Raw genomic sequence first — 27,871 nt, 5'->3', positions numbered from 1 at the left:
ACAATACTGTACGTAGATTCCAGTTGTGTTCATAAGATTCTATCAAGGCATTAAGAGCCTGATGGACACAGGCCATGATTTGTTTTCAGAGTGGCATTCATCTACTTTTTAGAGAGTCATCTTAATAAAGATCCTGAATAGCTGTCTGAAATATAAACAAGGCTGTCCAGCTTGCAAAAGCTGACACATCTGCTGCCGTGTACCAGCTAAAAAGGTCAAATCACACATTCAGATTGCTGAGAAACTTAACAACACTTATACGTGAACCAAATTAGCTTCTTTATGGAGCCAATCTAACTCAAAGCATTAACACATTTTATGTCTTGCAATTCAAATTTTAGAAGCACAGGAAAGGGCTTCTATTGAATTATGTGGATGACAGTGGTACGTACAGAGCTCACACACAGAACTTTGGATCTGTATCAACTCTAAGTACTGTCTGCCTTGTTGTCATGTTATTTTATGCTATAAGTACCTAGTTGTAACAAGTCTTATTTATCTCCCTAAAAGAAAAACCTAAAATGCATTTTGCCAGCACCCGTTTTGCATTCGTATTCAGGTGAAAGCACTGGCCTTCTTCATTCATTCTCTTACAGAAAGTTCCATACTCAGTCCACTTTTTAAAATTTCTCTTGTATTCCCATATCTTTATCTTTTGCATTTCCAGGTTTTGCTCATTGACCACTCGATGCCATGGGTCTGGCATAAATGACATCCTTCAGCACAGCTTCCCTCAATCACTAAATCAATCACCCCGAAAGGGTGACACAAATCCAGGAAGAGCCTTTAATTCCAACTGTTGCTGGGTACAAAGAGTTCTCAGCTCCTTATAGAAGAAATAAGGGCCTAACAGCCATATTTAATCTTCTGAAATCTGAATGTTCTGTCAGAGATTAATAAATAATCTTTATAGGGCTATAAACTGCAATACAGAACACTTCTGAAACTTTGCTCCCAGCAGTATTTAAATACTAATGGAACAAGAATCAGTGAACTCCGCATGTTTTTCATTCAGAAATTGGACATGCTGTTCCTGCTTTTGAATTTAATAAAAACTAGGTGATGTAATTTTAATTAACCCTTACTAAAAGAGTATTGCAACATGTGTGGACCTATCTGCACGCAACTCCCTCTTTGGAAGGGAAAAAAAACTGTGTCTGCATACCTACCTTTTACTACCCACCATCCCCACCCAACTGGCATCACAGAATCATGAAATCATTTAAACTGGAAGCCTTTCTGGCAGTTATCTAGTTCAGCTTTAAGGCAAGGCCAGATGCAAAGGCCGATGTAGAAGCTAGTACAGGCTGCCAAGGCCCTTGTCCAGTCCATGGAGATTGTCGCTAAAGACAGAGATTCTGCAGCATCTCTAGCAAAACCTAATCCAGTGGAAAGGGAAAATTTTCTCCTTATTTCCCAGTGGATGGTTGTGTTGGCAACTTGTGATCACTGACCTTACCCTTTCATATGTACCTCTGAGAAGAAACCAGCTCCATATGACACACACACACTCTTGCAGTGTTAATGATTGTAGGAAACTGAAATCACACTCCACTTCTTCAGGTAAAACAAGCTCAATTTCTTTAGCTCCTTGCACACCCAGTGCTGCAACCCTCCATCCATCAGATTGTGGTCTGCCAACAGTTTTCTGCAGCAAAGTCCCACACAGTCAGGGAGACAAGATACCACTGCTGAACAGACAGAAATAATCTCACCCCTTGACCTGCTTGCTATGCTCTCTGAACACGGTCCACTATGTGCTTAAGCTTTAATCTCATCCACCGTCATCCAGCTCTCTTCTCCACTTCTATGCAGCATTGAAAGAAATCTCTGTGAAGATGATATGTGATGGAGTACAATTTTGTAAACTCCCTGATGTTAAACAGCATGGGATGTACCATAATACTGCTTCTTTTGCACGCTGTTGTATAAACACATCTCTCAGTTTCAGGAAAGCTGGAGTATTCTTGCATATTATATATGGTAGGTAAGTGAAACTGCCAAGATGTTATTTGCCAGGAATTTCTGATCTCTGCAGACTCAGAGCTAATGAGATCTGAACGATGATACAGGCCCTACAAAGAAGATCTGTACTTCATGCTTTCAGAGAGATGAATAGCACTTGAAGTTAAAAAAAAAAATAAAATAAGGCAAAACAAGAGATATTTTCATTCACTCCTTCTCCAAAGACCAGTTCTGACTTGAATACGAAGATAAGCAGGAGTTTATTAATATTCCATTCTAATAATTGAAAAATCGAAAGTTTGTGTTCTTTATTACTGAATCACAGCCTGTCAGTACAGCTCAGTACATAGCAAATATCACCTTTATTACTTTATTATTAAGAAAACATGTGAAAAACAGTAAAATAAGAAACCTGTCACTTTATTAGGATTAAAGTATCTAGCTGCAAAACTTTGCTAAATGAAAAAATTGGAAAATAAACCAAACTTATGAAAGACCACAAAACAAAGACTGAATATTGATTTCAGTGACTGATTTTTTTTCCACACAATTGAAAAAGGCAGACAAAGAACACTGATTTCACAAGTGAAAGCAGGTTTAACAAACTTCACTTTGTTCTTTATTATTTTTGTGGTCAAACTGTTCAGCTGCTGATTTTTGTGAGGAAAGTTAAAAAAAAAAATAAAATAAAATAAAATTCCCAAGCCCTCCAATTCTCTGATCACCCAAAATAGCTAACAAGTTTAGATAACCACTGCTGAAGTCTTTTACATCTGAAGTCTTTTCCCTCAGAACAGTTATTTTCAGTTCTCCAGCTACCTCAGACAGCTGCAGGCTGTTGCCAAGAGCATGTGTTCTTGGATGTAGCTGCAGGTCCTGGGGAGGGATAAAATCTCCTTAGCTGAAGAAATCTGACTGCAGAAGGCACTTCCAGGAGACTACAAGTGCTGCCCATCCTTGTTCTGAAATGTTCTTCTATTTATTTTTTCCTGATGTTTTTTTCCCTTTTTTTAAAGAACTGCAATTGGAATGACACTTCATACCAAAAACAGAAAAGCAGCCAAGAACTCCCTGAACCTGACTAGTGACTTGACTATTTCCACCAGTTTCTGAGGATGTAGCACAACTACCAGAATGAAGGAGGACATACCAATGCTGCAACTGCCTGGATTCTGCACTGTTTCCAATTCACCTGCTCAGTTACACAACATTCCCTCAGACATAGTGTCCATGAACTCTTCTGTAAACTGGCAGAAAAAGGAAACTTCCATGAAAAATCAAATGGACTTTAGAGACCCTTACTCTTGTACCACCTTTACTGTAGAATGAGAGAATGGTTTGAGTAGGAAAGGCCCTTAAAGATCATGCGGTTACAACCCTGTCACAGTCAGAGCTGCTACTCATGGGATCAATCAGGCTACCCCGGTCTGCATCCAGCCTGGCCTTGAGCACATCCAAGGATGTGGCATCCACAGCTTCTCTGGGCAGCCTGTTGCAGTTTTAATATTGGCTGTGTAGTATTTATTTCAGTAACTGTATTTTCAGCATTGTTACTCTAAAAGCAGTATCAGATACAATAATTAGCATTAGAAGCAGAAATAGAAGTAGACTAGACCCAGTCAACATTACTTCTGTTACTATATACACAGTGGAAAATCATGAAATCAGCTATACCTGCAGGCTTTTTCCCTCTGGGTCTAGCTCTATTGCCACCTGCCCTTTAACACTGGAGGATATCTGCACCCATCATCCAGCACCCATCTGCATGAAAAGACCTTAAAGCTCATTCAGTTCCAACCCCCTGCTGAGGTCAGGGCAACCATCCACCAGATCAGACTGCCCAGGGCCCAACTCAATCTAACCTAAATTTCCCCTCTTTTTAGTTTAAAGTCATTCCCCTTTGTCCTATGACTACAAGGCTATGTAAGAAGTTGGTCTCCCTCCTGCTTATACACTCCCTTCAAGTACTGGAAGGCTGCAATGAGGTCTCTAAGGAGCTTTCTCTTCTCTAAAGTGAACAAGCTCAGCTCCCTCAACCTTTCTTCATAGCAGAGGTGTTTCAGTCCCTTGATAACCTTTGTGGCCTTCTCTGGGCCCATTCCAGGAGCTCCATGCCTTTTTTATGTCAAGAAGCCCAAGCCTGGATGCACTATTCCAGATGCGGCCTCATGAAGGCACAGTAGAGGAGCAATGTCAATGTTAGTAGATATCAGTGGATGTCCGAAGACAAGAATACTGCAATATCTGGCCCAAGAAATGTCGTCTTTCAGGCTCTAAAATTTATTTTATTAAATGCGTGGTCACTGATCCTGCATGCCATGTGACATTAGCCAGAAGCCTTGGGAAATAACAGGAGGTGAGAATTAGAGTTCAGTGTAGTGAAATGGCTCTGATTAAACCCTGTTCTAGAAGCATGTTAGAACTGTGGGAAGATGTCCTTTAATTTCTCACATTATTTCATTTTTAAAGGCAAAACAAAAGGATTTCTGTTTCCACAGACTTCAACAACCAACATTTCAAGAACACCAACAATAATTTAAAATAAAAATTGAAATATCCAGATGGAAAGAAAACAAAATAGGCCTCCCACTGCTCAGAACTGAAATGCCAGTATATATTTCTGCCTCTTCTCAAGAGATTTCATTTGCTGTATTTTACTGTGTTTTATGAACAAACTATTTTAAGCACTTAAATTGTGACATGATTCACTGATGATAAAAGCCACATCTGAACTCTGAACACCACCTCTTCTTGTTTTTAATGGTTTAGAACTGTCCTAATGTATTTACACAGGTTAAGTATCCTAAAAAGCTGGAACACAGGAAACCTTTGGGATAAGCACAGCATGATGAAAGTTCAGAGTAATGGTTAAAAAAAAAAAAAAAGGAAACAAAAGTGAATAAAAAAATTTGAAACAAGTTTTGCGACCCTTTTTAAATAGAAGAATTTTGTTGTTGAATACACAACTAAGTACAACTAAGTAAGTGAAACTTTCCCTGAGTTATATAAACAGACTTTTTATCACAGATTTTCCTCATGTTTCAAATTCAGCAAAGAGATTTAATATGACACCTAGAATATGCTCACATGTTCTATGCTGTATGCTTTGAAGTGCACGCATTCTCCTAGGAAACTATCTTCTTCAGTGAGGTGTTTTACAAAGTGAAAGAAAAATGCAGTCAATTACTGACTCCCATTGTGCCCACGGCTCTACAATCACAACTCTAATATGACAAGTATCTCGATACTTACATGTAATTTCAAGGAATTGGAACCAGCAATTTATCTACTTAGAGATCCACAGAAAGAAAAATGTTTTACATGGCCCACCACAGCACTTACAAAATATTAAGTTAACATAAAAAATACAGGTAAAGGGATAGACAAACTGTATTTTTTTTTTTTCCTGCTGGGAGATGAAAAACATCAAAATATTCTTTTAAATTTGGTGTATTGATGTTTCATTGAGAAAGATAATCTCTAAGATCATTAATATCTTTGTAGCTTGAACTATCCTCTGCCTGTGTTGAGCCAATTTGGCTTAGCCCATTCTTAAATTTCTTTAAGAGTAAAAGAGTAAAACTTCTATAAAACAGTTCTTATACTCACATGCCTTTAACAATATCTTTTCTCCGTTAGTAAAATACTCAGACCAGGCGGTGCACATTAGTCAGATTTTTGAGATAATTAATTTGATGTTTTCACTTTCAACATTAGTTGTTAATTGCACAACAACTGATAAAAGACTTTAGTGTGATATGAAAGCTCTCTGTTTAAGTTGTAATTTAAGGAAATACAAGGAAACAAACAGCAAAGCAATCAGAGGACTGTCAGTTCTCCTATTCCCATTAATATTCCATTTGTCTATAGTGATCTCATCCTTGAAACTCTAAGGCTACATCAATGCATCCATCCCAATCTAACTAAATCAATAACATGTACAATCCTCATAATTTCAGATAAGAAAAGTTCCAAAGGGAAAAAAAAAAAAAAAAAAGAGGAATCAAGCTGATAAATGACAAAAGTCAGTAGGATCCATGCTTACACGATGCATGGAGCTCAGCCCTACATTTAGGATAGACCATGCTGGTGCTAAAGGTGCTCACACACAGCACAGAAATGTCAGACAGGAACAAGTGTTGGCTTGCTGTCCTAAACAATGTTATAATTGACATTTATATTAATCCAGACAGTATTTTTCACACACAAGAATTTGGCAGATTATGCTGTTTTGAAGACAAGGAGGAAGCCAAGCATTGTACTCTAATGCTGGTGCTTCTCGTTTGAGCGAACAGTGCCAAATACACAGTCCAAAGCAAATGTGCAGCTCAGCCAGTGACAGTGCAGCTTTTCCCATAACATTTCATCAATATATTTTAACCTGCTTCACAGAGATTCTCTCTCAAAGGCCTGTAGAGCAGTTACACTTACAGAGGCCCTTTGTCTGCTCTGCTGACAAACACAAACAATTATACCTCTTGACCCTAAGGATTTTTTGATGCAGCTTGTTAGCAAGCAGCCTGACCTCAACAGCACATCTAAAAGCTATGAGAAAGTAGGCACCTTGAAAAAAGGTCAAATACAACATATCAAAGATTTAATACAAACACAAGCTTGTACAGGCATCTCCATCCAGCAGCTGCTGGTTAGCAGGAAGCACAGGCAGCTGCATCCCTTTCTCATATCCCAGCACAGACCTCATGGTCACTGCCTGCCACTGTGGTGCCTGTGTCACTCACAACTTCTCCACACCTTACTCATATGAGTGGAGACATTCTAAATTTGGTTTTCGTCTCATGAATAAAAGTGTCTGAGAAAACTTCAGACAGGATATTTCAGCCTTTTTGGTGTATAAGCAAAGGGGAAAAATAGGTTCATTATTTGAAACAAAATAGTGCCTTCTTTGAAAAGCTCCATTTCCATTTTTATTTTTGGATCACATTATTCAGCAGGGGGAAAGGCTGGAGGGTCACAGTATGCAACAACTGGAGTTTGAAAAGGGAAAATTTCACACAACTGGCTGTGTCTATGCTCTGAGCACATCAGTGAAATGAAGCAACGTCAAGTGGCACTCAGGGAATCCCTGCAACTTGAGCAACCCTGCAGACAAAATGCCCCAGGAGTTGCTGATGCTGTCAAAATCTTTAAAATCAATAAAAGTCTTTAATTGCAGTTTGACCACACTGGGCAAGAAATACATACATATACTGTATACACAAAGACTAAGAACATGTATGAACATAAGTTCTATTCAGAAATAAATGTGTGGGTGGCCATTTCATAGTTTCCCGTGGTAACAATTAGTTACGGACTCACAGTAGTACAAATTATTGCTTGTAGGAGGAAAAGTAGTGTTTCTCCCAGTACACAGCCTTAAGCAGAAATCAGGATTGTGCTGGGGGTAATGTCATACATTTTTCTATCGTTTTCCTCTGCACAATAAATGCGATGCTGCTGACAGGCAATACTGCTTAACTTCAGAAGTCTGGTCACCATAACATCTGATCAACTTGAACCAATTAAGACATTTATTCTCAAAGTGCCTTCTTACTTGATATCTGGGGAACTGATATTAACTAGGATACAGGTATTAACTGATATATCAAGATTCTCTTATCAACAAAAAAACTTCTGTGCTGCAGACAGATGCTGAAAGCTTGCTTCAGACCAACACCTCTCTTACAGAACTATTACTCTCCTTAGAGTTTCAGGAATTTTGTCTGCTATTGGACAAATAAGTGCATCTGGAAGCTCACTCTTGTTCTGTAAATGTGCTTCTGCTTCATCTGGAGGGCTCTGGTTATTGTGACTTGTATTTCTACTGACAGGTATGTCTGACAGGGACAACTCAGGCAACTGAAGCACATTTACTCCAGAAAACAGCAACAAAAAAGTGTGATTTCAGACAGCTTGTGCATGAACCACCTAACTAATAAAACAACAACAAAACAATAAATAGAATTAATAAATCAAATTTTGCTCACAACTTAGCATTGAACCAAACTCCGTTTGAATGGAATACAGCCTTGGCATCCCACACAGTAGCTTTCTGGACATCACCTGTATATTGGTCTGCAAGCATTTGATTATGCCACCTCTGTTTCTCTTAGGCACACATCTGCCCTGCAAACATCCCCACAATGGAGTTATATATTTTAATCCTTATCTATGATCTAAGCTTTGCCCTGATTTAAAGGAAGGAGGATTTATTCACATGCATTTTTCCAAAATTCTCATATTTCTATCATTCTGCAATTAAAGCTTGTATTAACATGGAAGAAATGCTGTGCGGTTTCCCCATTCTTTCAAGAAGTCAGAGCAAGTTACCTCTAGTAAAAGAGAAATATCCGCAGCTCTTAAAAAAAATGATTATAATGGCTTTTCATAGATGCAACTGGTAACACAATAGGATTTCAGTAGGCAACTAGAACAACAGACAATGCCTATTTCTGCTTAAATCTACAAGCAATATCCATGTAAGCCTTGGTCCTTGCTTCTTTTATTAAAGGAGGGTAAGAACCACATCCTAAGTCTAATAATACATTTTTTAAAGGGATAGCTATGACTAGGAAAAGCTTCTACAGTCTTTATGTATACACAGATATCTTAGGATTACAGGAAATCTTAAGGAATTTCAAAGGAACATAATGGATTTAAGTAGCAAGACTGTGGGTACCACTCCAAGCAAAAAAACAAAAACAAAAAGCAAACGAAAGAAAAACAGAGCCTCAAGAAAAACTGCCCTTTTGACTAAACAAATGGAAAGAAAAAAACATGTTTAATTTCAACGGTAACAAGATCTCGTAACTGAAAAACAGAGCTTAACAGTAACTTCCAATCAAGCCTTCTGTTACAAAGTTGGAAAACACAGAACAAACAGTAACCCTGAAAGATACAATCCTTACACAGCTTTTCCTGTAACTGGAACTGCTCCTCAAGTTTACCATCAAGATAAAGTGATGCAACCGGCTGTAAAGCCTGCTGTCCTGTGGGAGTAAGATAATAAGTCAGGCTGAGGCTTCTCTAAGGAAGATATAGCTATTTTGAGGTGGTCAGCATGTTTGGAAAGAATCCCTCACCTCCTGCAGAACACTAACTGGAAGCTGTCAAGCACTTATCTCAACAGAACATTCACAAGACTGCACCATGGGCAAATATGTACAGAAGGCCCAATTGTGTAAAGCGTGCTCCTCCTGGTAAAAAAATTAAAAATATATATATACACATACACTTATTGATTGGTGGAGCAAACAAAGAGCAACTCAGAGCAAAACATGCTTGAAACAACTAGTAGTACACATGGACTGGCAATGGTAGATAGAAAAAGGGCAGCTAGACATTTGGATTAAGCACATTAATTTCCACCAGTCTGGTATTTGCTTATCTGTCTGAATGTGAAGTCTCATTCTGGAAGGCTCTGCAATATTATTGAAGTATTGCTGTAGAAATATATGTAACTCAATTATCTTTCACAGGAATGGGATGATGAACAGCTTCAGCCATGAGAGCCAAAGAATCCCCCCGGACTCACTAATCACAGCATATCTCAAATTGGAAGGGACTCAGAAGGATTACCAAGCCCAGCACCTGTCTACACAGGGCCACCCCAAAATCAAACCCTATGTCTGAGAGTGCTGTCCAAACGCTTACTGAATTCCGACAGCTTGAGGCTGTGATCAGTGCCCTAGGCAGCCTGTTCCATGCCCACTGCTCTCTGCTGATCATATTCTTCCTGCCTCCTCACCTCCCCCTCCCCTGGCACAGCTCCGTGCTGTTCCGTCGGGCTCTGTCGCTGTCACACAGAGCTCAGCGCTGTCCTCTGCTCCCTGTGAGGAGCTGCAGCCACCACGAGGCCTCCCCTCTGCTTCTCTGCTCTGCATCCAGCACACCCAGGGACCTCAGCTGCTCATATGTCTTCCCCTCTGGACACTCCACCATCTTTGCAGCCCTCCTTTGCACACACTCTACTAGCTGTATGTACTACAAGGTTGTAACCAACAACCTTGTTGGTTGGCCCTTTTGGCTGCCAGGGGACACTTCTGATTTGGGTTCCCCTTGATGCCAGCCATAATCCCAAGATGACTTTCCACAGGGCTGCTCTCCATCTTCTCATCCTCTGCTCTACACAAATATCCAGGCTTGCCACACCCCAGGAGCAGGATCTGGCACTTGATTTTGTCAAGCTTCATATGGTTGGTAAGTTTCCAGCCCTCCAATTTGTCAGAGTCTCTCAGCAAGGCCTCTCTAACCTCAAGGGAGTCAGCAGCTACTTCTAATTTAATCTTATCCACAAACTTCATTGTTATACCTCCAAGTCTAGTATTTAGATAATTTTTTGAAAACACTGAAGAGAACTGTCCCTAAAACGGACCCCTCAGAACCCCCTCCAGTGGCTGTTTGGCAGCCTGATGTAACTCCATTTACCAATCCTTGAGTGTGACCTATCAGCCAAATGTTCACCTAGTGTTTTCTAGCTGTTTGCTGGACATTTTGCCCAGAAGGATGATGTGAGAAGTGGTATTAAAAGTTTTGCTGAAATCCAAAAAGATTACATCAACAGGCTCTCCTTAGTCAACTATATGAGTAAGCCATATCATAAAAGGGGATTAAGTTTATTAAACAGGACTTTTGTGAACCTGAGTTGGCTATGACCAATGACTGCATTTTCAGGTGTTTTTCAGTAAGAACAGCAAAGCCTTCTTTTCTATCTCTGTGAGGCATGACATAATCCGGCCAAGACATCAATTTAATTTTGCAAGGCCCTAGATGTGTGCCATGAGTAACACAGAATACTTAGGGCTTTCCTGATTAACGTCTACAGCATCCTATTGCGCAAATACTACAGACTCAGAAAGATAGTAAGATATTGATCTTGCATCCATTTCGTCACTTGAGAAGTTGTATCAGATGTAAGTGTTTTTTCTGTGAAGTGGCTTAATAGATCTTCACAGCAAGAAGTGCTGAGCTTTGGAGCAAAGTGGAGGCATCCTTGGTTAAGAGGGCTATTTTTGTCTAGAACAGATGAGGCATTTACACTTGAAGATAATCACACTAGTTAGCAAGAACAACCACCCACTACAAACCCACTGAAGAATAAAACAAAATGAAACAGTTTGTTAGAAAATAATCTGTTGCCTATATATATACCAGCATTTATTTTATTGTTCACAGTGTCATACACTTTCCTCGTAACACATTAATCATCTTTCCTTTACTTTATGAAAGAAACTGATTGAAGTGGTGCAGAACAGTCAGATCAGTGATTTCTACCTCCAAACCCCTTAATCAAAGCAATCCCAAAATATCAACATGTAGCCTACGACAGGTAACCCTTGTGTGTTATATTCTGCCTTAAACCATTTTTTGTTGCAGAAGTCCTTGAAAACGGACACTAAGAATGTGAAAAAAACACATTTCTTTTCCTTGCCAAGCCCTGAACCAGTAATAATTTCCATTCCCTTAATAACCACTTCTATCTTCCAGAAAAACACTTCACTGCAAGCAAAGACCAACCCAGGATATATACAAGTAGATTAAAACAGATGGTTTGAATTAAATCCTATACAACAGCAACTGTAGTTGTCATAAGTGTTTTTACTGAAATAATTATGAGTATTAACTATTTGATCATTACTAGCAAATTATGGTGTGTTAGCATTTACAATTATTACCCACGTTCACTTCCTTATGCTTGCAATTTCCTGTTCAAAGTCAGAGCTTGAGAGGCAAAGAGTGTAAAGACATTATTTTACTCTCTAAATGTTGTTCAAAATTTAAAATTTAGCAAATGTCAGCATAGTTTTTTCCTGTTTTATTGTAGGCACAAGTGGCAAGCACTAAGTGCCTTTTAAAAGAAACATGATACACACAGGGTTTGCCAGCCACGCATGTTATTGTTGTGGTTATTTTGTCTTTACAAAGAAATAAACAGCACATATGGACTCAAATAAAAACTCTTGATCCAAGTGAGTTCACACTTGCTTGTAAATTTCCTGCGTCAGCCTTGTCTCTAAGGCCAAGACTTCACATTGCTAGGGGAATAATAAACAAACAAAATCCCAAACCAAAGAAAGAATATATTTATTTTCCTTCAGAATATATTCATTTCCCTGAATATATTCTGGGTATGAGTTAGGGAAAGCCCACAAAGGACACACTTTCCATGCCTGGTGGATCTTTTTGCCTTTCCCCCATCCAACTGCACTCCATCATCGCAGCAGTGTGGTGCTGGAGAGTTTGAGATGAGCAGGAATCTGGGAGGCCTGCTGCATGCTCACACTCTTTCACTCTCTTGGCACCATTCAGGATTGCACAGACTTCTGTCACATCTGAACATGGAGCTTTCCAAGCAGAAAAGTTCTTCTCTAATTATTTATTTATTTATTTTTAATGGATTGTAGAGGGGAAATATCTTTAGATGTTTCTCTTGTAGGAATTTATCATTTATTCCTTTATATAATATTTTGATAAATTTTTAATCTGCCGAGACCCATCCATTCTATCCCCTGGCAACTTTCAAAGAACCTCTGCTAAGTCGCTGCAGCAAAGACTTTCTCTGTGCTTGTTGAGATACTGCAACAAACAATAAGCACTTTTTTGAAGGAAACATGGCTTACACAGGCTTCAAAATACATCACGTTATTCCATGTATTTACCAATTTACATATATTTTCAAGTTTTTTTCAATTTCCCTGGTCTGGAAGGCAAACTTTCAAGTGTTTCCTTGAGCCTTTTTAAAAAACTGGTGTCAATTGTGCTATAGCCCATTTATTTGGTGTCAAAGCTGATGTGATACATTCCCAGTCACTATTAGTGACTATAGTACCCAACTATGTAGAAACTGCTACTGCAACCCCAAAAATGATGCATTTCTTTTGAGGGTTGTTACCAGTACAAAGCTTTATGACAGACACTGTGAAACTCAAGGATGGCACCCTGTGATTTCTGATCTGAAATGCTGCTCTGTTGCTTCTGGTCCTTTGGAATGGTTGAAGAGGCTAATGATGCACAAAACAGTGCTGAGCTGTCAAACCACACTTCCTCATTTACAGTTGTACAAAGCAGATCTGTTCTGTGACCACTCACCAACTTCCAGTCATGGTTTTATTCTGTTTCAGATCAGGTCCTACTACTTTTGAAGACCACAGCACGGAAATAAAAGGTGCAACACTGCAGAGAGTCTCTTGGTTCTACAAGTCCCTCACATATTATATTTGGTAGTGCAAATTATTGCACAATGATAACCGTGCCATTGGTTGAATTCCTGAAAAATATTTACTGTCTGTTTCCCATAGTCATTTCATAATATGCTGTGAATGTGCAGTAACAGTTCATTTTTCCAGTTGCAGTTGGTAATGCTCAAAACATTTGCTCTCCACTTACCTCTGCACAGAATGATTCACTATAGCTCATACAATATGCTTTTGTAATATTAATGTTTATTTGCTTGAGCTATTTTCCCTTTCTTGATGCACTGTCAGTTTATTAACTGAGGCTCATTTGGTTATAGAATTACAAACTGTTCATATAATTCATACAAAAAATAAAATTACATTTGTAATACCAAAATCAAAGTTCAACTAAAAGCTAATTAGGAAGTTTCTCAGTTATCTTCCTTGTTGTAACAAATTGTTTACTACTTCTCTTGCTATCTCCATTAAATACATGAACTCAAAATCATACTACGGGCAAAAGTTGTTTCAAACTAGCCTCACTGATTCTCCCCCAGAACTAAGGCACAAGTGATCACTCTGAGCAGGCAATATTTGGTGCAGCTCATCTCTGGCAAAAGAAGAGCTGTCATGAACCATGGGAGGACCAGAGTGTGCACTGTTGGCTTGGCTGCTTGGGAAAGACAAGACAAACATTGGTATTACAAATCCTGCAGGTTGTGATATAGAATGACTGACTTTTCCTTCGTGCTACACTTGCCACTGACTACAGTGGTGCGGCTAATTTTTGGAAAAGACCCCACAAAAAACAGCAGAGGACAATAAATAGATGATTTTGCCTTTTAAAGAGAAGAAAATACAATGGCAGCTAAGAAGCAATGAAGAAAATCTGAGTAAGAGCAGAAATGCTACAGATATAGAATCACAGAATTACTCAGGTTGGAAAAGAACTCAAAAATCAAGTCCAACTGCAGCCTAACTATAGTACCCTAACTCTAAAAACCCTCCGCTAAATCATATCCCTGAGCACCACATCCAAACAGCTCTTAAACACAACCAGGGACAGTGACTCAACCACCTCCCTGGGTAGCCTATTCCAGTGTTTAACTATCCTTTCTGTAAAGAAGTGTTTTCTAACATCCAACCTAAACTTACCTTGCTGCAACTCAAGGCCATTTCTCCTTGTCCTGTCACCTGTCATCAGTGAGAAGAGACCTGCCCCACTCTCACTGTAAGCACCTTTCAGATACTGAAAGCATGCGATAAGGTCTCTCCTCAGCCTCCTTTTCCCCAGACTAAACAGCCCCAGCTCCCTCAGCCTTTCCTCATAGGGTTGATTTTCCAAGCCATTCACAAGCCTCGCTGCCCTTCCTTGGACCTGCTCCAGTACCTCCATGTCTTTTCTGTGCTGAGGTGCCCAAAACTGAACACAGTACTCGAGGTGAGGCCTCACCAATGCCGAGTACAGGGGCAGGATGACTTCCCTAGTGCTGCTCACCACACCATTCCTGATACAAGCCAGGATGCCATTGGCCTTCTTGGCCACCTGAGCAAACTGCTGGCTCATATTCAGCCGACTGTCCGTCAGCACACCAAGGTCCCTTTCCATCAGGCAGCTTTTCAGCCACACCTCCCCAAGCCTGTAGGGTTGCCTGGGGTTGTTGTGACCAAAATGCAGGACCTGACACTTGGCCCTATAGAAACTCATGACGTTAACCTTGGCCCATTGACCCAGTCTATTCAGGTCCCTCTGTAGTGCCCTTCTCTCCTCAGGCATATGAACACTCCCTCCCAACTTGGTGCCATCTGTGAACTTACTGAGGGTGCACTCAGTCCCCTCATCAAGATCATCAATGAAGATGTTAAACAGAAGTGACCCCAGCACTGAGCCCTGGGGGACGCTGCTCATGACCGGCTGACATCTTGATTCAACTACATTGACCACAACTCTCTTTATTTGAGATAACTGGTCAGGAAAACTGGTATGTATGTTATACGGCAGGGTGTCTGAAGCTGACTGCTCACAATGTGGTCTTTTGGTATGTTTGTGAGTGAAGATATCCAAAAGCTCAAAACTCTTCACTCGATGTCACAGATGTGTTTTAGAGGAAATGACAAAAGGCACAAGTCTTTTGCAATGCATACCATCATTTCAACTACTGGATATACTCAGTTACAAACCTAAATATGGATTTTGAAGGGCATAATTTAAGACTACTATAACTGAAAACTTTAGGACTACATTTTTCTTTTCCGTGTTCTCTTACAAAAGATAGTCCTGTCTACAAATCATTTCCAGAATGTACTTTCCACACTTAGAGATCCCAAGTCTCTTCTTGTTAATAATATATGCTATCCACACAAAGAAGAAAGATAAAATGAAATCCTTTCTTCTGTACATAAGAAGTCACATTAGTCCAGATAGAATAATTATCTGTTATACATACTGATCAAGAAGTAAGAGCAGCGAAAGCAACTCAGAAATGCTTAGACTCAAGGCCCTCCCTCAAAATTTTCTGACAGTTATCAAAGCCAAGCCTTATCACGAAAGACAGTGATGATGGAAATACCATTTGGTTCTCTGCCAAAATGAGTGATCTTTCCAGCAGGAATGGCTTAGCAGTATCAGAGCTGTATAACTTGTGCTTAGCTGTGCCAAGCTTCCTGACACTAGCAAAGATATGTCAGTTGGAAGAATTAAGGAGAAGAAAACAGACACAGTGACTACCGACTATATTGTGATACTATTATTTACAAAGAAGAAGCAAGGGAGTCTGCAGCTTAAGGCAGAGATTCTGCCCTTTCTCAATATCTCCTCCTATTCCAAATGAGATTAGAATAGTTATATCTGGAAATATATAACTTTCCTGTTAACAAAAAAAAAAGGATAATTTAAATATACATGTTCACGCATGAGAAATGGTTTGTCATTGCACTGAATGCAATGTGAGTTTGCCCAAATCACAAAATGGGTTCAGTCAAAACCCCACAGTGTCACTGATGTTTACTGAGAATTTCAAACTAGATAATGAAGTTCTTGAAATCTCTCAGCTCCAGGAACAAATGGAAAGTCCCCTTTCTCAGCCAAGAATCCACTCAACAGCACCTTACTGCTTAGAATAAGAATTCTTCTGTGCATCAAAAAAAGTAAAATTATGCCTTTAGACAACTTCAGTCTTCTACTTAACTTCATGGTGACACTAAGACAACTTTAGTTATCCCTTCAATCCATTAAGACTCCTCACCTCAGATGGCAACAGAAGACCTACAACACATGGCTGAGCAGCCACGCCATTTCACAGTAGAATGTATGCAGAATTATATAGACCTTAGCAAGCCACTAGATTAATTGATCCTAGTAGGTCCTTTCCAACTAGTAATATTCTAGGGCAAATGTAAGCATGAGACTTTTCAAAATGCAGACATCCAGACACCTATATATTGCTCTTTATTCAAGTTAGGCCAAAATCCAGTAGCCAAGACATCTACAACTTTCTCAAACTGCCTACTTTCCAGCATCTGTGTCAAAAGGCACAAGTCCCCTATAGGTTTTATGAGTTGTCTGCAAGTCTCATGCAGGTATTTTACATACCTAGAGGGTCTCTGTATGATTCATACATATATAGGTGTAATCCTCAGGTATCCAACCTCCCATAGAATCAGTGCAGAGAGAATCAATACTGTCCCTAGAAAAAAGAGCAGCTGATGGCATTAATTTAGTTGCCTGTAAACTAAGTACAAGGGCATATGAGATGCATGGCCTTAAGCTTTTTATAGAGCTCAATAAGCTTTTGGTTATTCCAGGACAATACAGATGTCCTACAGGCCCTGTGTCATCTCTCTAAGTCCCATACAGATGTGCCCAGGAGTGTCTCTAATGACAATAAAACCTACACATGGCCTGTGGATTAACTCTCTAGTTCAATAATTGGCAGCTCTGACACCTAGCGCACACCTAAGCTCAGTTCAACTTGGACATGGAATACATACAAAGCACTCAAACACAGTAAAGGGGCAGACAGTAGCACAATAGAATGACATTTTCATGGAAGTAAAGCCTGGATTTCACGTGTCTCAGAAGGGTAACGAACTGATTACACTTCTGAAAAAAAAAAACCAAGGAAAACAGAGCATTTGAGCATAACAGTTTCACACACTAACTGAAAAAAATAAAGAAAAAAAGTGATGCAAAACACTAAACTCATTCCTGAAGTCAGATGAGACAAAAGGCACAGTCAATTCAGGTTTGCAGCTCCTAAAATCATTGTTGCACAAAACCAGTTTACTGAAAAATACTGTCACAGTTCTATCAGAAAACACAAACATTTCATTAAGCCCACTCCAGAGAATGAATTAGCATAGCCGCAATAGTGTAAAATAAACTCTGATTTAGTATCATAAAGAAATGATAAAAGACATTTCCTACTTCTTTCACTGGGAAGAAATTGGTTTTGGAACGATGAGGTTATGTATTGTTTTTTTTAACTGGGACTAATTCCAGGTTTATCCTCTCTGTCCTTACATGACCTGCACTGATCGGTCATAGACAAGGAGCAAGCAGACAAAACTTATTTTACTTCCTAAGCATTTTGTAACCTCCGCCTGTGGCAATTCAGACCCTTTCCATGTCAGCTGCTACCCATGCCAAAACACTTAAGCCTATGCTAGATACATATTTGAAACACCATTGTTACGTTAATCTCAATAGCAAATAGCTGGTGCACACTTGAACACAAGCTTGTAGTTTTCCTTGAAGCAAGATTACTATTGCACAGAAGACAGCAAAACATCCATGAATCACTCCTGACTCTTGTTCACGTGCCTTGTTACCTAAAAACAAAGCTCTGCAATTTTCAGAAGTACACAATCTCACACCTTCAAAACAACCCCAATTATCAGGAATTGCAGTTCTGCTGACTTTACAAACACGTGTTCAGAGCTGTGAAAATGGGCCTTTTGCTTTAATTATACACATATTAAAAAATTACCTTCCCTCTGTTGTGGCCTGCACACCTTCTCTCTGCCTGTACTGTGCCCTTACTGTTGCAAGCACCTCCAGAACAGTGTATGGCAGTGTATGGCTCAGTGTCCAGCTGGCAGGAGGCTGCAAGTCCCCAGACTGGTGGGAGCTGCAACTCCAAACCACACATGAAGCCCTGATGTAGCAGACATACTTGGCCACATTTAGCATCTCCATCTCAGTGACGGTGGGCACCCTGTGCCCTCACTCTAGCCATAGCCTCTGTTTAAGCAACTAGCAAGCCAGGCTCTTGGCAGAAGGAGAGCACAAAAACTAAATCAATGGAAAGCCTCCAGCAAACCTAGCAGAAAGCAAACATTTTACTAAATGTCCAAGATCTGGTCCTGAATGCTGTGCAGTTCTCCTGCCAGCTGCTGGCCTCACAGCAGTTTTCCTGCCAGGAGGAAACACGTATGGGATTTAAGTGTGTGCCAAGGGTGGATCTGACCCCACTGCTGAGATTCAGCTTGAAGCACAGGCACTGGTACAGCTGAATGTAAGCTTTACTTTCAAGACACAAAAGCATGCAGTTCTTACATGGTTCCTTCCATGTATCAGTGTATACTGTGTCAGAAATGTGCTTTGGTATAAGATTTGCTAATATTACACTGCGCTGACATAAAAACAAACAATTTCTAAAGTGAACTTCTCCAGTAAATCTGATGCTGCAGATCCATCCAGTCCCGGTGGCAACATATCCAGTATGTAGTACATCTAACTAAGCTTATAGGAAGGTCTCAGCAAGTTTGTGCTGGGCAGAGCTTTGTGAGATTGTCAGGGTTTATCACCAAGCAATGAGCTGGGAGAGAGGCTGGAAGCTGTTTGCAGAAACCGGCACACCCGCATGGAAAAAAAAGAAAAATGAAAACTCTACTGGCAGAAAAACAACCTCATCTACATCATGCAAGTATGACACATGGGTGTACTCTGTGCTGCTATCTCCCTTATTCCTGCTCAAGTCAAACTTCCTTGCCTGACTTTTTCAGTCAGCCATCTCCCACACACAGCACAGAAGTGTCAGGGCCTCAGAAGTAGCTTGGTGTTAAAAATCCACTTTCAGGATGACAAAGTGCTGTTGCTTTACAAGCAGTTTCATAGCATTACTGCAAATAAGGACACATGCAAGTAACAAAGGAACACAATTAAAATGTTTTTCAGTTCTGGGTTCTGGAGGGAAGCTGATAGAAGTAACTATTTCATCAAGTTACTATAGAAAAAGCCACCAAATAAAAGGTGACACTGTGGTTGAGTTTTATTTGTAACACAAAGATATTTACTTAGGACATCTGGACCACGCCTCAGCTGGAAAGGATTTTAAAGTCCATGCGCGCTTTTACATACTGTGAGAGAAATCAACTGGTCCACTAGACTACATCCAAGCTGGGCTTATTTTTGCCCACTTAATGAAGATACTGTAATATACACACAGTGGAGAAAGGATCAAGTCAGGACACAGTCATTTTTGTTCTACTGGCCATTCCGAAAGACAGTGAATAGAAGCTGGTACATGTCTCATATTTCACTTAGAAATACCAACTTTCCACATTTCAGCAGAACCAAGGAGGAATTTGCAAACTTTATTTCAGTTCACACACCTAACTAAAAGAGTGGTATGCAACAGGGAAAAGAAAAAGAGCACAGAGCTTTATTCAGCAAATTCCTATCATAAACTTCTCCTTTTAACAAAATCTGAAGACAGAAAAGGATACAGAATGAAGTCAATAAAGGCTTAACATTGTTATAGACCAATTCTAATACAAAAGCAAACATTTCATTACACCACATTTCCTTATGCACTTCTTAAATGGGCACTCTCATTTTCATCGGGACATGCAGGTAGCAGAATGAAAGTGCTGCTCTAAGTAGGAAATGAAAACAGGGAAAAGAAGTGAAAACTTGATCCATTCATTGCCTTCATTGCATTCATTGACTGAGGATAAGAATCTGAGCCACAAACATGGAAGTTAATACAGACACTTGTCTTCTTCCAATCTGAGCTCATAATAATAAATGAAATGACCTTTAAAGAAGAATTCTCTGAAAATTTATCACCTGAGTTCTAGTTATATCTTATTGCAGTCTAATGTCCCGATTAGCAGTAAGGTAATACCCCTTGTATTTCTCCAGTCATTCTGTAAATATAAGTGATTAGAAATGCTAAGTATGTAACTCCAAGATAACCCAAAACTGTATCAGGGAGAAAAAAAATTATTGCACCTTTAACCAGGTATGATTACAGACAACTATTACACAGCCCTTTGATTTCGTATCATATTCCAAAAATAACAGCAGAAGGACTAACAAAACATGGCTAGCAACTCTATCTGTACTTAATTTCCATTTGGTAACATTTAAGTAGGATTGGAACTAATGAGCAAAGAAAGAGGAAATAAACTGAGGGATGTGAGAAATTGTCATTGAATACTTTATCAGTCTGTTTACAGCTTGCTGTGGAAGCTGTTTCCACTCCACTTTTTCCAGATTACTCATCAAGCTGCCCTGATTTTCTCTGCTGGCACTGGTTTCAGCCACAAGGTGAGAAGTGGTACCTGTTTAAGGAACCCTGCTTAGTTCTGCAACTGTGCAGTTTTGGGAGAAGCAACAACATGTTTGTGTAAGGTTAGTAATTATGGAAAACATACTGTACTACCCAAAGGCCACATCAAGACAGAGCAGTTTATGTTCTCTATTTGTTTACAGGAGTAGATCATAATTGGTGTTAGCAGATCAGTCTGATCACAACAACAAAGATCCCACTGAAGGTAACTGGAACTTTTTGTCCTAAATGAGTAAAAGACCGGTCCCCAGAGGACCAACCAGGTTCAAGGCAGGCCTCTGGGTGATACAGAAATGGCTACAGAGCATTGCTGGTTGCAAGAGGACAAAGCATCAGAGGAAGCTCAGCTGGAAGGATTAATTTAAAACCTGACATTTAATCTAGAAGATGGATGAGTTAAAGTGAATACGGTTGTGAAAGAGAACAACTGAGGAAAGTCAGAGGTACATTCTGTGGATGTGAATCTTGGGCAAATCTGTTGAATCATGAACAGAGCTTCACCTAGCTAGGAAGGTTTCTTCTAGCTACCCTCAGCCATCTGGCTGCCTGAGTTTACATGTTTCTTTCAAATCCCTTTTCTAATCTCTACTAAAAATTTCTAAGTGTATTTCTGACGCAACTTGTTCATATTGGCCTCAGACCAAATAAGCCCAGCCTTAAAGTGCTTCCTCTGTACTTTCAAATAGTTCTACTTTTATCAGAGAAATATACTAAATATGCTTGTTAATAAAAAAAGAAAAAAAATCAATTAAAAATTAACACCACACAATTCTTCCATATTTTCAGTATGGGAACAAAGAAAATCTTAAGATCTAACATCGTCACTGATCCGGACCACCTGCATTCCAGACACCTGGTGTTGTCTAGGAACTCCTCTTTCATTTTCCATCTTACCCACCACATTTACAAAAAGACTGACATTTTTTTTTTTTTTCATTTTTGCACCCAGGTAAGACAATCAAGGAACTTGCACAGTCACAATGCATATAATATAAAAATATTACGCATTTTAAGTTCTACATACGCACAAAGGCACAGAATGACATAAAAAAAAACTTACCATCACTTGCAGAAAGTGAGTCATTCACACAGACCAGTGCCAAAGTAAACAGCAGATGCCGAAGATCCATACCTCTAATTCTGTATTAATAAAGAACAAGAGAGTTTCTTTATAAAATAATATTATTATGGATTCATGACACTTTAATTATTATCTATTTTCATTAAATTTCTGATTGAACTTAAAGTAGAAGCATATTTAGTTTACAGCTTATTGCCTCACTTAGTCATACATCATCTTGAATTAGGAGACGGATAGTAAAAAAACTAATAAAAAGGAGACTAGCTCATGCATCACTATTTCATTTAATATAGAAGAAAAAAATCAGTGTTGTCAATTTCTAGCCTGTAGTATTTCTAGCTTGCTTCCAGGAAGCTACCAAAGTAACCACACTCCATACAGAGCATCCTGAGGGGAAAGGATCCTAACAGCTACCCTAGGTTAAATGTGAAAGTAGGAAAGAACAATCTCTCTCAGGGAACAAAGACTTCAAGCTCATGCACCCCTGATGCTGTGTTTGTCTTAGCAGGACACATATAATACTTCCTGAGTCTAGATCTGCATGAAGTGAAAAACAAGTGCTGGGGGGACAGAGGAATAACACGTCTATGTTTGACCATAAAGTAGTACAGCAAACTTTGACTCTATGCACGAGTATTTTCAGGTAGACATTTTCTTCTTCCATCTGACATAACAAATCAGCAGAATAAACTGAACTACGGAGTCCACTGTGGAGCAACATTTTAACTGGGTGCTACTGAATAAAACAACTGGTGCTAGCAAACTTGGCTGTTATAACAATCCTACCAAAGTTAGCAAAGTTTGAATTAATCAACTGTAAGACACAAGCATGCTGAGCATGGAAAACTATGTTCACATTGAACTTAAAAGATAATTTGCTTTACTTAATTTTCTCACCCCAAGAGAACAGATTACTCACACTGCAGGAAAAAAAAGCGATTATTACTAATGCCAGATTTCTCATTCATGCTGTTTAGAACAAAACCAGAAAATCAGAATGTATTTCTCACACCCTCATTAGCAAGACTACTCAATAATTCTCCAGTTTCATGCCCAGCATGGGGAAAATTTATTCCAACCACATTGCAAAGCCTAACCTACAACTGCACAGACAAACTGGGAGGTGCTTCCTGCTGCGCTGGGGCTGCTACAGGAATGTCCAGCTGCAGTGCTCATCCCTGTCCCACCAGGCACAGCTCTGTCCAAAGGCGCAGAAGTCCTACGGCTTGGAGAGATGCAGGTGTGTGAGGCATTAGGGCTGATGTGAGAGTCTGTGGAGCAAAACTGAGGAGTGGTGGAAGGCAGTTGGTGCTGGAGAGCACAGGGCTGGGTAAAAGTTTGCAGAGCAACTAGAAACTAACTCTCCTATTTGCAAAGTAGGCACAGCATGAGGTTCATCCCAGCACAACTATACTTTTATCTGTCTCACTTGGTCCCCACTCCATCCATATTCATGATTAAAGGATTCTGGTTGTCTCCTATTAAAACACCTTCTACAGAAATGCTTCACTGCATTGATCAGTTTCTCCCCTCTTAGGACATTTCCACTCTAATGTACAGTCCATCCCCACAGCCTTTCCACCTTCTCCCCAAAGCCTTGCTCTCTCTTTCACAGACATTAGCACAGCATTACTTTATTTACAACCCCGCTCCTCCACTGTAACACCCAGACATCCCACATTGCCTCTATTTACACTTCCCAGTTCTCCCGTCTCCACCACCATCTGCTAATTTTCCTACCACTCTTCTCCAAACTCTCCTACTTCTTCCTGCCTAACAACAGCTACAAAAAACCCTACAACCCACATAGGAGTACTCCATACAAAATCATCAACAGTGTTGGTCATTCAGAGAACAGCTGCAAGTAGAATTTTGGTTTCTGTAACCACACCACACCAAGGAACTCTGTGATGAGAAGGGGATCAGTTCCCACAGGCCACCCCCTTGTTTGTGCACTGGAATTAGGAGCTATCTCAGCTTCCTCTAAGGAAAACTGGTCTGACAGTCAAAGCACTAACCCAGGAGTCCAGACATATCCCAGAGGTCAGGAATCACGTTAAATTTCAGCAAGGTCTTACTGCTGCAGATAGACACAATATCACTTCAGTACTGCTCTTCCTCTTGTGTTGGTATTCTTGTTTACATAGCTGCATGCAGTGATACCATCAAGAAACTGCTTCAGCAAAAACGAATCCATAAACATTATTTTAACAAAGAACTGTAGCACACAGGTGTACTCTGAACATGTCCGATACAAACAGGATCAGGCTCAAAAATGGTGACTGCCCTCATCTGAAAACACAAAAGTCTTCTGTGCTCCATACAGGCCCGGATAAAGGAAACTCCACTTCCTCTCCAGAGCTTGTGTGGCAGGTCTCATGCCCAAGATCTCCCCCAGTCAGAAGGAGCATTGCAAGGGATATTATGCACCAGAGTTTGTGTCACCTCTCTACATCCAGCACATAAACAAAAAGCACTGCTGAGATGCAATAAGTCTACTCCAGAACTACTGGAGGTCAAGCCGCAGCTGTACCACTATGCCTACAGGATTATGGATGAAAATCTGTAGTGAAGCAGGAGCCCATCATGATACTGTTTCTGGTGGTACAGAACAAGATTTTATAGAGAAGATTTCTTTGAAGCACCATCTGCTACACCATTAGACAACTTTCTTACTGAAAGGTCTCACATATCTGCTTTGTAACAATCCACTGTTGTTCCTCTAAACACTTGTGCAAGCTCACAAGGGCAGCATTGTTCAGAGGCTGCAGCATTAACCTAGTGAGAGTCAGCTTTTCTCTTCTGATCAGCTCCAGGATAAACTCAACCTTTTATAATCTAGTAACATCAACCTCCCCAAGACTGTCGGTACATGTACATGTATGAAAGACAAGTACCACTAATAAACTTCTTGTTACTGAGTAGATCAAGAAATTACAGTGCCTGTAACACATGCTATTCTAAAGGATAATAAACTATATCTTACCTAACTCCTGCAGTTTGAAAGAACGAAGAGAGCTAAAACCAGAAAAATAATTACAACAGCTGACTGTCCTCAAGGCAGCTGAAATTTGACCACAGGAACATTTGGCTAGAGGTCAGCTCAGGCTAATTGCTTCAGTAGAGAAAGAGAGCCAGGAGTTATAAAAAGGACAGAAAAATTCCTGGCCCTTTTCTATAGCTCTGTTGGAGTAAGGTCAATCACAAGCAAATTTAAACACAACTCTTCAGTGGGATGTGAACACAGTCAGCACAGACCGGGGAAGCCAGGCTAAGAAAATTCCTGAGAAAAGGAATTGTTTAGTTAGAGCACGCTGAATGGTTTGTATCTACTCTGGACAGATAACAATATTGATACTTGGAGCAAATCATAACGAGTTTTACTTATACACAAAACTGTTGTTTGAAGTGGAATTTCTATGTTTAGATAGCTCCTGAATCTGAATGTGAAAGGACCTGAAAAGAAAAATATTACACTTCATTAAACTGTGCCTAAGAAGGAATTTCTGCTTTTGCCATCTCCGTTAACTCACTGTACTCCAAGCACTCCAAATATGAGATTTTTTTTCCCCTATAACCTCCTTCAATTTCACTTGGCTTGCCAAATAACACATGTGCAACTATTCCAGAACCAAAGGTGGCTTCTCCGCTGCAAACCAAACAACATAACTGAATGAAGGACTAACCTGAGAAGATTTACCTTTCTGTACGTTGCTAACCATTTCATTAAATCTCAAACAGGCAAGCACACAAGAGGTCACAGTGCATGTGGATGTGAGAAGAAGCAGATGCAAATTCAGGCTCTCAAATTCTGTGCCACTCTAAAGCATATGTATTCAAATACCAGATATATGTGCATACCCTTGCTGAATTTTTGGGAGGAAATACCTTTATTTTTGGAAGTGCATACATTCCTTACAAGCTATCTCATGGCAAGATCAGTGGCAGGAAAACAAAATCTTTACCTTCTTATATTACAAAAATCACCCAGGTTTCACTCAATACACATTGCTGAAATCACATTGCCTGCTTACTCTCACTTCACTAAATGCCAACAGGACAGAGTCATCCACAGATGAAATGAATTGAAGACCTTCAAAGCAACACAATCCAAAGCTGCCAAAGACCTAAAGACTTCTCTGCTGGCACTCTGATATTACAGCTTGACTGAGTCATCACAAATGCTTGGATGATTGCCTGCTTTTATGGAGTCCTTGTGCCACATACTTGACCATCTTAAGAAACATAATGGATTGTCTCAGTTGGGATGAATAGCACAACATTCACCTACAGTCTGTGGTAATCCAGGATGTGAAAAGAACGAGGCATAATACCACAGAAATAGAGGTTATGTGTTGCAAATAAACAAATCTCAAAAGGACACATTTCTCAAAAAACCCTACTCACAAAAACAAAAGACAGCCCCACTGGGGAAGAAAGGGGGTCTGGCATAAGGCTTGATGCAAATATGGGTGTTATTAATAAATGTATCTTCATAATAAACGGAAAGTATGGAATAGAGACAATCTTATGTTCTCAATTAGAGCTCTATGTAAGCTAAATCATTTATAACAGATGTAAGTATTTAAGCTGGAAACAGAATCTATAAAAGCAATAACTTTTTTTTTTTTTTTTTAAATAAAATACTATTCATTTTGGAATACAGACTACATGAAAGCTCCACTTCAAGATAAAGTTTGACAGTTTTCAACAAGTACTGATTCAGTTTATTTATATCTCTACTCTAATGGATGTCTTTAACACCTTGATCAGAACTGATTTCCGCCTTGACAGCTGTGTTATACAATTTCTCCTACTAAAACCAAACTTAAACTGACCAAATGGTTATAGATTCTCGCATATTATTCAATGAATCCAGACTTTAGACACTATGTTGAGCTTTTAATAAAAGCTCTTCTAGAATAATCCAGCTGAACATGGCATTGTAATTCTTTATCTACAATAAAATCAGTTATTATTTAACAGCAGTTAAATATACCTGATTTTAGCAGTCATAGTTACATGTTTAACAGCTAAGTAATTTTCCTAACTCAACCACAGCTCTTAGCACCTTCATAAACAAAGACATGCTAGAGAGCAACCAGTGCAACTTTACCAGGAGGTTTGGGCTGGAACTTACAGGGTTATTTTGAATACTTAATACAAAAGGTTCTTCTTAAATATGCCTACTGGATTGCCACCATAGTGCAGACTGATTCTACTGCTCCAGGTAATGTTTTCTTTGCAAGTCACCCTCCTAATACTAGGATTTACATCATGCAAATTACTAAGTGAACTAGCAAGCATGTGGGCAACTACAGCCAATCATGCTCCAGAACTTTTACTGTAAAGAAATCAGCACCTCAGCTCTTCCACTTTTCTGCAACAGCATCAACTGATGATAGGCAGAGAACGGCTGCTGCCACTCGAGTGATTATAAATAATTAATTTTCTTCTGGCCGCAGGTGAATCCAGGCTGGCTTATAGTCAAGAATTTTTCCTTTGTTTCTTTTAATCACCCTGAACTCAAACTTGCCTTTCAGATCTCAAAGCACAGTTGTTGTCATGAGGCAGGGAGTTCACTTTTAATTGTATTTATACAAAGCTTTTCCACAGAAGATATCTTCAAAAAGCTGTAAAAGTTAGCTTAAGGACCCTAGTGTTTATCCTAGACTAATGGAATTACTTAACAGCTCATTACGATGGGATAAATTAATTACATGGTTCAACTGAATGCTACATTATTCATGCGCTGCTAATCAGACTAAAGACTACATAACAAAGCCTGTAAGACATTAAGAAGCTCCTCGACTTAAATACCGAATTAAATGAAAGTTTGTAAATGATAAAGGACCGGAACAGAATTTCTAGATAGCCACTTTTGACTCGAAGCGCTCACATATTCACATTGGTTATCTGCAGAAAGCAGCAGGAAAACTTCCACATTTCACATGCTGTCACTTGCATCCTCTAAAAATTGCTTGGTCAACAAGTAATGACTGATCAGCTTAACAGAGGGTATATCTGTAAAAAGTGCATTTAAATTAGTGCAGCTTTGCATGCCCTGAAGTTCATAC

The 27,871-nt window shown here is 39.6% G+C and overlaps 1 protein-coding gene across 4 annotated transcripts in view; it reads right to left on the bottom strand.

Annotated features, from left to right (window-relative positions):
• The window catches only part of GHR (growth hormone receptor), a 130,656-nt gene that overhangs the window by 40,272 nt on the left and 62,513 nt on the right, over nucleotides 1-27,871 (bottom strand). For all 4 annotated transcript variants that reach the window (XM_015848673.2, XM_015848674.2, XM_032441512.1 and 1 more), the window contains exon 3: nucleotides 21,774-21,853. In XM_015848673.2, the coding sequence (XP_015704159.1) occupies nucleotides 21,774-21,843 (70 nt within the window). In that variant the 5' untranslated portion in view covers nucleotides 21,844-21,853. The remainder of the gene's footprint in view (nucleotides 1-21,773; nucleotides 21,854-27,871) is intronic.

This window comes from Coturnix japonica, chromosome Z (genome assembly GCF_001577835.2).
Source record: "Coturnix japonica isolate 7356 chromosome Z, Coturnix japonica 2.1, whole genome shotgun sequence".
Classification (NCBI taxonomy): Eukaryota; Metazoa; Chordata; class Aves; order Galliformes; family Phasianidae; genus Coturnix; species Coturnix japonica.
The sequence above is the reverse complement of the archived record's forward strand: the minus strand, read 5'-3'. Positions and strand labels throughout refer to the sequence as shown.